General features: G+C 38.6%; 2 protein-coding genes across 2 annotated transcripts; both read right to left on the minus strand.

Moving 5' to 3' along the window:
• Positions 1-385: 385 nt before the first annotated feature.
• On the minus strand, positions 386-4,926 carry ALDH2C4 (aldehyde dehydrogenase 2C4). The gene is made up of 9 exons (XM_021972007.2): positions 4,769-4,926; positions 4,222-4,364; positions 2,058-2,441; positions 1,858-1,947; positions 1,577-1,750; positions 1,329-1,466; positions 1,109-1,246; positions 953-1,014; positions 386-817 (listed from the first exon to the last, which is right to left on the minus strand). The coding sequence occupies exons 1-9, from the start codon at positions 4,875-4,877 to the stop codon at positions 544-546; spliced, it is 1,512 nt and encodes a 503-aa protein (XP_021827699.2). The 5' UTR covers positions 4,878-4,926; the 3' UTR covers positions 386-543.
• A 1,146-nt stretch (positions 4,927-6,072) lies between these two features.
• On the minus strand, positions 6,073-9,617 carry LOC110768303 (FRIGIDA-like protein 4a). Its single transcript, XM_021972013.2, has 4 exons — positions 9,027-9,617; positions 7,843-8,926; positions 6,964-7,139; positions 6,073-6,846 (listed from the first exon to the last, which is right to left on the minus strand). Exons 2-4 carry the CDS (start codon positions 8,705-8,707, stop codon positions 6,241-6,243), a joined length of 1,647 nt encoding a protein of 548 aa, XP_021827705.1. The 5' UTR covers positions 8,708-8,926; positions 9,027-9,617; the 3' UTR covers positions 6,073-6,240.
• Positions 9,618-10,230: the final 613 nt, after the last annotated feature.

The following is a 10,230-nucleotide window of genomic DNA, read 5'->3' on the forward strand; positions in this document are numbered from 1 at the left end:
TTGCACTTCAGGACGCCTAACGCATCTTTGCACTTAAGGTTGAATTCTCATTTCTCCGCTTCCCAAATTTGAATTCTCATTTTTGTCTATTAATTTAGAGTAATTATTACGGAGGCGATTAATAATTGTTCAATTTAATGAGTCATTGTCCTAGCATTGTTTGGTTTGGCAAGCCATATTAATTGGAGTTGTCCATTTGGATTGAATTTGAATTGGATTTTTCCTTCCCTAGTTTAACAGGTCTATTGTAAAGAACCCATTGACCGAGGGCAGTGGATAGATGTCATGTTACCTTCGCTGCCACAGGGCAATTTACAACCCATGTCCAATAATGATACACGTCAAACTCCAACTTGTGTATTTTGCATCACAAACAACAGAAACAAAAGATAATATACAATCTGACATTTCCATTCCCTCATAAAAATACAGAGATATATATATATATATATATATATAAAAGTTAGTAGTTTATTGCATTATTCAAGTTGCTACAAATGATGTGATTTCCCAATCATCTGGCAACTTGCAGAGTGTGATAATTTAGAGCCAGGGAGAGTTGTAAATGGGAGTGACGACAGATTTGGTGTGGAGATACTTGTGGAGGGCTTCCAAGCCAAAGTCTCTGCCGAAGCCACTCATCTTATATCCTCCATAAGGGCAGTCTAGATCGAAAGCAAAGTAGCAATTGATCCATATAACGCCAGCACGAATTGACCTCGAGACGGTGTTGGCCACATTCAAGTCCTTGGTTATAATCCCTGCTGCTAGCCCATATTTTGTGTTGTTGGCTCTCTGTATTGCCTCCTCAATGGTCCTACAATATTTGCTCATATCAAAACACGAGTAAAACAATGTTCGAATCTGAGGTCCCGTGTTCAAATCCCCCTTCCCCAATATTGCTTGGATTAATTGAACAACAAAATAAATGAGAGTTGAGAGCTGCACTTACTTGAATTTCATCAGCGCCATCACCGGCCCGAATATTTCATCCTTGGCTATAAGCATGTCGTCCTGAGCAAATTGTTATTAGATCAAAGAGATGAGAAAAATTATGTCAAGACCTTTTTAATCATATCAGATAGCATTTCTGAAGTTGAAGATGTACCTTGACATCAGTGAATATTGTTGGCTCAATGTAATATCCCTTGTTCCCCAAAGGTTTTCCTCCTGTTAACAAAGTGGCTCCTTCATTCTTCCCATGGTCAATGTAGGTTAGGATTTTATTATACTGCTGCTTATCAACCTGCAATTTTGAGTAAATTTGTTACAAGGCATTTACTGATTAAAGCATGATCTTGGATCTTAACTGTCAACTGTTTAGTTACCTGGGGTCCTTGACGAACATTTGGATCAAAAGGATCCCCAACTACCCAAGCTTTTGCCTTCTCCTCTAACTTCTTCACAAGTTCATCATAAATCCCTTCTTGAACAAAAACTCGAGAACTCGCCACGCAAATTTCTCCCTGAAAATATGAATTGATAACACACACAGTTAGTGCTGCTAACATAATCTAACCAAGTGATTATAAAGGAAGTGTTAATTTAAAAGTTGAACTAAAATTAGGAACTTAACCTTGTTGTAAAGGACTCCCAAGAGAGCAAGGTCAGCAGCCATATCTATATCAGCATCATCAAAAATCACAAGGGGTGACTTGCCTCCTAGTTCAAGTGAAACTTGTTTTAGGTTGCTCTTTGCTGCAGCCTCCATTACTAAACGCCCTACCTCCGTGGAACCAGTAAAACTGACCTGAAAATGTCAAGACCAAGTATCAAACATCACAGATTACAGCAAGCCATTCAAGTATGGTCCTCGAATGTTCTAAGAAAATGTTCTTATAAACGAAAGATGTTTACTTTGTCAATGTCCATGTGATAGCTGATGGCAGCCCCAGCAGTCTGTCCAAATCCAGTTATGACATTGAGCACTCCATCAGGAACACCAGCCTTCATAAAGAAATTTACAAGCCAAAGTTAGCACCAAGAAGCCACATTAGCAATAATACCAATATAAATTAATACACGCACATAGAGCTAGCATGGCTAACTGAGCTTACCAACTTAGCCAGGTGAGCATAATACAGAGCAGAGAGAGGTGTTTGCTCAGCAGGTTTGATGACCATAGTGCACCCGGCGGCTAAGGAAGGGCTGACCTTTGCAAAGAACAGGGTGCTTGGGAAATTCCATGGGATGATGTGCCCCACAACACCAATGGGTTCAAGCAATGTATAGGCTTGAAGCTCGCGTGACATTTTGAGCACATCTCCATGGATTTTGTCGGCTGCACCCGCGTAGTAGCGTAGATTTTCTGCTACCTGAGGTATGTCTACGGCCTTGCCAAAGTTGAACAACCTCCCAGCATCAACGGTATCCAAGATAGCTAGTTCTTCTACATGTTGGTCAATTAAGTTCGCAAATTTCATCATTATCCTTCCCCTCTCCTGAACATTGTTCAAGGCAGTATAGTACTTAGCGCTTTGATAGCACACTGATTAATACGGATTTTACAGTAAATTTCTCACTAATCAATCATTTACAATCAGACAATTGCGTGTGAGTCATCTAAATTCTCAAAGGCAAAGTAGGTTTTTCTTTTAGCTACAGTACTGAACTGACCGCTTCTACATGCCCATCCCTTTCATTCCTGAATTTTTTTGCATTTGGAGTTGTCTGGGTACTAATTGTATGGTAATACATAATTTAAACTTTCGTTCAGAAAAGGACGTTTACTTTTTCCTTTTGTATTTTTCTTTTTTTAAATCCTTTTTTTCTTTTTCTTTTATTAACGAAAATGACATTTGAGTTTGAACTTTATTATTCATAAATGCTGTTAAACATTTGTCAACGAAACCTTCTTATCAAATAGAAGTACACTGAATATATCTTTGAAAATGATTTTATTCAAATTATAAGATCTAAAAAATTAAGGCAGCGTCGTATAACGCAAGCAACTATGACGATTTTTATATTTAAACAAAAATAAAATAAAAGGAGTTGTTATTGGCACTTAAAAAATATAGGAGTTGTTATCTAAAAATATCATTATGGATTCATGCACTAAGAGAAGTCTCATGTTCGAACCCTTATGGCATCTTAGTTGTGTGTATATAAGGCATCTTAAAATGAATATATATATATCATCATGCGCAATAGGGTTGCACAATGAATTTTTTAGAGTGCAAATAATAATTTTTTAAATTAAAAAAATATCATTTTACTTTTAGTCGTGGCCGCCTGCCTTCTTACTATGATATTAAAAGACTTTTTTCTTCTTACGTTATCTTAATATATATATCTAATAGAATTAAATTATCACCCAAAGTCTAACCTGTCCACATTAACTAAATGCATTTCAGAATTTATTGAAGATTGTGAGGGTATGGTGCCAGCCCCAATTGGATATAAAATAATGAGATATTTATATTCATTTTAAGCACTAATGATATAGATAAACCCTACAAATCATTTAATTTTTATAAACAAATTCAAAATAAACTCAAAAAAATGACAATTGACCCTATTGAATTTAATTTTGATTATTAAATTACTTTGACGCCCTATTGATTGTTTTGGTTTTTTTATGAGATTTTGAGGTTGGGCTTATTTTAAGAAATCAATGACAATTTTGTAATTTATAAGAAGTTAAAAGCCTATTTCTTATGTTATAAATGAGCTTTGGGTGTATTTCTAAAGTCAATTTCATATAGAGTATTTTTATAATTTGGACCTCTACATTGAGTATAATTGTGAATCTCCCAAAAAAAAATTCATCCCTATGACAAAAGTGAGTTGGCTGCTATCACATTTCATATTCTTGTACTAAAATTGAACCAAAAAAAAATCATGTGTACCTCCTCCAGACATTATTTGAGGAAGATGACAAGCTCTCGTGACCCAACGAATTAATATATATATATATATATATATATATATATATATATAAAACACTCAATAATGCTCTGAACATTTTACTTTTACCCAATAGACCAAATTCTCTAAAAATAGTTTTTTTTTAATTTTTTTAAGAACAATAATGTAGTTAAAATTAGAAAAATCTGTAATGAGCAATTAATTGATTTGGTGAAAGATTTTGTTTTTTGTTTTTAAATATTGATAATTTAAAAAAATAAAAAAATAAGGACAAGGCAAGGTCTTGAACGGTCGAATAAGGTTAAAATAGTAAGGGTCAAAAGAAAAAGGTTGAGAGTAAAAGACACATACAGCGCCAGGAAAGCGGGGCCAAGGGCCATTGTCGAACGCAGCGCGAGCAGCCTTCACAGCCAAATCAACATCTTCCTTATCTCCTTCCGCAATTCTAGCTATCACCACCCCTGTCCTTGGATCTATCGTCTCAAATGTTTTCCCTTTTCAAGTTATTTGGGTTCACAAAATCATAAGAAACAAACCCATTGTTTGTGTTAGCATATTAGTAAATGATCAGAAAGTTTTAACAATTTGATCAGTGACTGTGATCGACTTGAGCACGTGGGTTGCTCATATCTTCATACATATGGCATGCACTAGTTGAAAACAGAGATGGGTTCTTGGTTGTTTCTTGAAAAATGGCCAAGATTGAATTTTAAGAGTTTTGGATCAGACAAACATGCAGATACGACCAAGTTGGCAAATGAATAAAAGGGTTTTGGTTGGAGAATGAAAGCATGGAAGAAGAGAAAAGGACAGAAAAAACAACTGGACGTGAAAAGCTATGGCTTATTTATTTATTAGCTTCGTTGTGAGAAATGAAAAATGATGATGAGAAGAAAACCTGAAATGGAGTCAACGAACTCTCCATTGATGAACAGCTTGGTGAACTTTATTGTGGGTGTCTTCACAAAAGACTCGGAAGCTGAGCTGCCGTTACAATCACTTCCCATCTCTCTCTTCTTTCCTTGTCTGAAATTGAGTTAGTTTCCTTGTATACTTCTGTTGTATTTAATACTAAAAAGCGGAGGAGACAAATGTAATTTTGATTTGATGTGAGGGTCAATGTCAACTATGAGATCTCAAAACGTAAGCAATCTCCGCATTGAACGAAGGGTGGTCCATGTATGAGGAGCAACCCGCGTATGCTCTCATTAGCACCCACAAGTGGTAAACAGAGGTTATTTATCATATTGATCGACTGGATGTAAAAAGTAAAAATAAGCATGTCTTGTGTAAAAAAGCTAATAAGGAATTCATGCACGTGAATGACTCTCAGTCGTTGATGCATTGTGATGCGTTGTGACTGATGCACAACAATTGTGATGCATTGTGATGCGTTGTGACTGATGCACAACAATTGTTATGAGGACCTGAGAAAGATGGCAACTTAGGTTTGGGGAAGAGAAAAGAAAGAGTTGATTGTCCAATGGAAAACTACAGTTCCCTTACGACAACACAAACTAAATGGACGGGCATGGCAAAAGAATCAATTGGGACAAAAAATAAGAAAGAAGAATAGACACGGCATACTGAATGATTTGAATAATAGACACGGTCAGAAGCTCAAAAACAAACGCGAAATGAAGGGTTCCTTTCTTTAATTTAGTTGCTGTCTGAGCTTGGAATTTTAAGCAAAGGAGGCAAGGCAAAAGGGGACACCATGTTTTCTGCTTTTTATGTCTATTCTATGCTATGGTCTAGTAGCTCCTTTAATTTGACAAATACCTAGTTTTAATGTATTAAGGCAAAAGAACATTGCTTTTTTCCTTGCACATTTTCAATGGGGAAGTGATGAGAAAATGGCAAAAGAATGACACAACACAAAAAAGTAAATCCGAGTTGGTATTTTCCAGCTTTCTTTGTAGACTAGTTGTAGTTCGTTCTAAGAACAAACTCTTATATTTATTTTTTATTTTTGGGTGGGCGATAATTTATGTATGAAACTGAAGGCCGAGATTTGTCAAAAAATAGAGAGCATAGAGATCAATGGCGTGAAGCACCTGTTGTCAATTTGGCCACGTGAGTCCTTTGACCTCCCTCCCCATTGTTTTTCTACACTAAAACAGAGCCTTCTGGTGGATACGTAAACGAGCGCTCTACCACTGAACCAAAAAAACCTTGGATTGATCATTGAAGTAAACCATGGAAAGAAATGGATAAATTGTTTTTTTTTATGTTTTCTTGAACCTTTGATTTGGAAAGTTAATAATCAAAGTAATGAAAACAATTGTGATTACGCAACTCTCTAAAGTCAAGTAAGGCTAGCAAATACAAGAGGGAACAAAGCTCCATCTAAGCTATGTCTGCTTCTAACTATTGTGGATATGAAGGAGGTTGGTAGGATGGTGGAGCAGCATTTGCGTAATCATATGGCCCATAGCTGGTCTGGCCACCATATGCACCGCTGCTTCGGAACCCGCCAGCAGCCATGTTGTCCCCCGAGAGGGAGTAGTGTTGTGGTGGAAGAGCAGCAGGGCTTTGAGCATGGGGCACTCCATATGTGGATCCATATGAGGCTGCGGTTGGACCATCGTACACACTTTGGCTTGGGTAATTGTATGGACCGGAATATCGTGTTGCAGGGCTATGTTGTGGAGGAGGATTTGGGTTCCTCCTGTTAAAGGAGGGGTAAGCATTGGAAAACTTGGCAGCTTTGGCAGGGCGGAAAGAAGATGATCCAACCCCTCGGCCACCACCTCCACCTCCACCACCAACCCCACCCCCGTAGGCTCGCTTATTATTATTATTATGAGACCTGCTGGAAGCTGCTGAACTCTTTTTCCTTTCTGTCTTGGCTTTCTCCAGATGAGTAGCCCGCTTTCTTAAGCTATCAAGAGAAAACTCTGATTCAAGCTTGTGGTCTTCTACACATTTGATGATTGCTTTGATGGAATTCAACTCCAATGTGCTCGACTCCTCCTGTAAGATGAACTTAAATTAAGAAATCTCACAAATGGGTGCAGAAAACTCATCGGATCACAGAATGAAAACAGAACTCCATTGGGAAACTAAGATAAAAGGTGGAGTTACACATACAGTTGCAGCCAAACTATTATTGCCATTCCTCAATATGGTCGTAGCATTCTTTTTGGAGTTCCTGAGATATGACTTGAGCAGAGAAACAGGAGGAAACCTCTCGGTCAATCCAGTCTCAGAAGCAAAATATACAGCCTCTATCTCCTTGCCATTCTTCACTAACTCATCAATCACATCTGTACAAATCAGAAATTATTTGAATCAAATGTAAGCGAATAATAATGCTGTCTCTCTGAGCAGAAATTTCTGAAAAGGCACCACTTCATCATCATAAGTTAGTATTTCAGCTATCTGCTTCAGCTCTAAGTACCCAGATATTACACTCTGAGGGACCCATGATTTGCAAATCAATTAGCCTAGTTAGATTTCAAAAAAGTAAAGAATCTTAATACCATCTACTACCAAATACGCTACAACGTTAGCCATACAAGTTTTGTGTTTCTACATGATTAATTCAACCTAAGATCTCATTGGTACCAAGAAACAGAGAGACTGACATCAACCCTAACCTGTGTGCACAGCACACTGAACTTGAACACTTCTGGGAGCCGTTCAAAAATAAAACTTACGCCAACAATCTAGGATAAGGTTTTATGCCTGGTTATGTTAGCAGGATACAAAATGCAAGCACAAATACCAAATACAAAACACAAAATACAAGTTTCTCAACAAATGGTAGCATATAGTTTCTTGCACAGTGACACTTGCAATATAAAATACCAGGATCCCATTGCTACCAATGTTACTAATCATATGTATGTATATCTATATATTCATGAACCAATTAAAGGTTCTACAGTAACAAATTGCCACAAAGAACATATTTTTTATCTCCAACTGAAGCAACAACAAAATTGATCTGATTAAACAACCACATACCTCCCATTTTCTCTCCAAATTCTAATGCCCCTGCGAGCTTTGCCATATCCCTCCTCGCCGCATGTTCCATTACCAACTTCCTAAAGAACTCCTCACTGAACTTTTCTTTTAATCCAAACCCAATCACCATTTGCACAAACATCACGGCCTCCGCTGCCCCTAATGTCCCGCCTCCACCGTTCGAATCCCCCACCATCTGCGCCTTCCACGTGTCCGCAATCCGCGCTGCTCTCTCCACCATGCTCCGGGAAAATTCCGGCCCCTTCTCGCCGGAATTGGACCTACCCTCCGGAAACAGAGCCTGAACCAACAGCCCGCACGCCCACCTCTTATCGGTAACCCCAATTTTCTTGGCTTTAGAATCCAAAAACCCTTCCAATGCATCAAGTACCAGCTTTGGTGGGTCCACCGCCTCGGCTATTGCCTGTACAAGCTCGGTCCTAAGCGATATCGACTCTTTTCGCTTGGAAACGATGAATTTCAGCAATCCCTGCGGATCCATTTTCCTGGAAAACGATTTCAGGGTTTCGGGCAAATCCAAATTCCCGGAAATGCTTTTCTCGAACTCGGCCAAGGCCGCAGCTTTCTGCTCCTCGATTCGGGCGGCGGCAGCGGACTCGCGCTCCGGGATGGAGGTCTCCCGGAGGTCGAGGGATTCTAAGGTTTCGCGGGAACGGGATTCGAGGGATTGGATTTTGGATTCTAGGGATTGGGATTTCTGGGAAAGGGAGTCTTCGAGGGAATTGAAGTGTTTGGATAGGGTTGTGAATAGCTTCGTGGATGTGGAGAGAATGGCCTTTTGCGCCTCTAGGTCGTCGAAGAACTTCTGGACCCGGTCCGTAGTGACCACCAGTTCGGTCCCCATTGGTGTATGATTTTGAAACGACGGTGTTCAGAAGTCACTGATTTGGGAATTTGAAAACCCTAAACCCTATTGCAGAAGAAGAGAAAGACGACGACCAGTCAGTCAGTCTGTATACTGATAATTTCCAGTTCTGGTGAATGAATTTTCTATGATCCTTTCACGTTGGGAGATGAACGGGGTGTCGTTTAACCTTAATTAGTAAACCAAATATGTCCTCAACTGAAAAAGACAACAGACGTTGGGGGTCAATTCGTGAATAAGGATAAATACATAATGTCGTTTGTATCCTACTACATTACAAAAGCAACAAGGGTATTACTGGTTTTTCAGAGATGTCAGCCAAGAGGAATAGATAGCTAAACATGTTTGACAATTGGGGGCTGCTTTCTTTTTCAGTGTTGAATTGAACATCACCATGAGCATCTTAAGCATCTGTAAATTCATGATATTAATGATGGTAGAGCATAATTTTCCAGCAAGTGCAAGCAAACTCTTTAGCTGTCGAATTCATAAGCTTATCATCTCACAACAATTTGCAAGTAAATCTTTAACTTGATCCTAAAATTTCTGCAAGATTCATGATATGAAAGTAAAGGAGTTTGGAACAAGAGGTTTATTCAGAATTTTCATTTTCTCTTCTGCTTGAATGGTTACAAAACTAAACTAAACAAAACTCATCATCTTCGTCGACCCTTTTAGGCTGAGATCTTATAGAACAGAAATAGAATCTGATGAACTTGTGTGTTTTCTAAGAACCAAACTAAGTGGTAACAACAACAACAACACAAAATAGATGAAGAGGCTATGATGAGACAGAGCTCAAGAACATTACTATATACACCGCATATCGATATCCAGTATCAATAAAGAATCATAGGTATAACTACAAGTTTTATTTGTGCTCTCCTAAACCATCGATTCTTTCTTTAAAAAGATGTTAGAAGGATCTGCAAAACGCATGGAGAATGAGCGAGATAGGTCATCATATTCATCAAGTTCGTCCAATGCGCACCCTTGATCAAAATTTTGAGAGTAAGTGTAAGGATCATATGAGACCTGCACAGGGGCTGGAGACTCGAAAATCTTCCTCTGTTCCTTCTTCAACTTCACCCACAAAACTTTCCACCTCAACTTGTTTGATCTGCTACCAGAATCAGACCGTAATCTCATACGGTCGATCTCATCGTAGTGCCTCCCACCCAAGTGGATGGTTTTGCTGCTGCCTGAACTGCACCAGTTTCTTATATCCATTGCAGCAGCCACAAATAAACCAATATCCAGTGTCTTGTCAAAGTCGAGCTAACTGAGAGTGGATGTTGGGTGCATAAATATAGAGAACATGATGTTGGCTAAAAGTATGAGAATGAGAGAAGTGGTTGGCTGGCTCTTTGGGACTCGCATGGTCCAACTTGGGTAGCTAATAGAAAAGCTGATAGCTCACTTTGCTGGAAGGTGCAAAGACTAAAAGTTTCATCTAGAAACGTGTCTATAAAATTGTTAGTCCAGATTATGTGGATCCTAAT

Source organism: Prunus avium, chromosome 7, assembly GCF_965620075.1.
Source record: "Prunus avium chromosome 7, drPruAviu1.hap1.1, whole genome shotgun sequence".
NCBI lineage: Eukaryota > Viridiplantae > Streptophyta > Magnoliopsida > Rosales > Rosaceae > Prunus > Prunus avium.

Bases quoted from the DNA above. Each gene is read 5' to 3' on its own strand.
- LOC110768303 (XM_021972013.2), bottom strand. From the start codon at position 8,707: ATGGGGACCGAACTGGTGGTCACTACGGACCGGGTCCAGAAGTTCTTC. The intron at 7,140-7,842 runs GTATGTGGTTGT...TGATTTGTACAG, and splicing joins ATTTGGAGAGAAAATGGGAG to ATGTGATTGATGAGTTAGTG. The intron at 6,847-6,963 runs GTATGTGTAACT...TTCATCTTACAG, and splicing joins ATAATAGTTTGGCTGCAACT to GAGGAGTCGAGCACATTGGA.
- ALDH2C4 (XM_021972007.2), bottom strand. From the start codon at position 4,877: ATGGGAAGTGATTGTAACGGCAGCTCAGCTTCCGAGTCTTTTGTGAAG. The intron at 2,442-4,221 runs GTATGTGTCTTT...AACAATGTTCAG, and splicing joins GGCCCCGCTTTCCTGGCGCT to GAGAGGGGAAGGATAATGAT. The intron at 1,467-1,576 runs GTTAAGTTCCTA...TCATATTTTCAG, and splicing joins TGGGAGTCCTTTACAACAAG to GGAGAAATTTGCGTGGCGAG.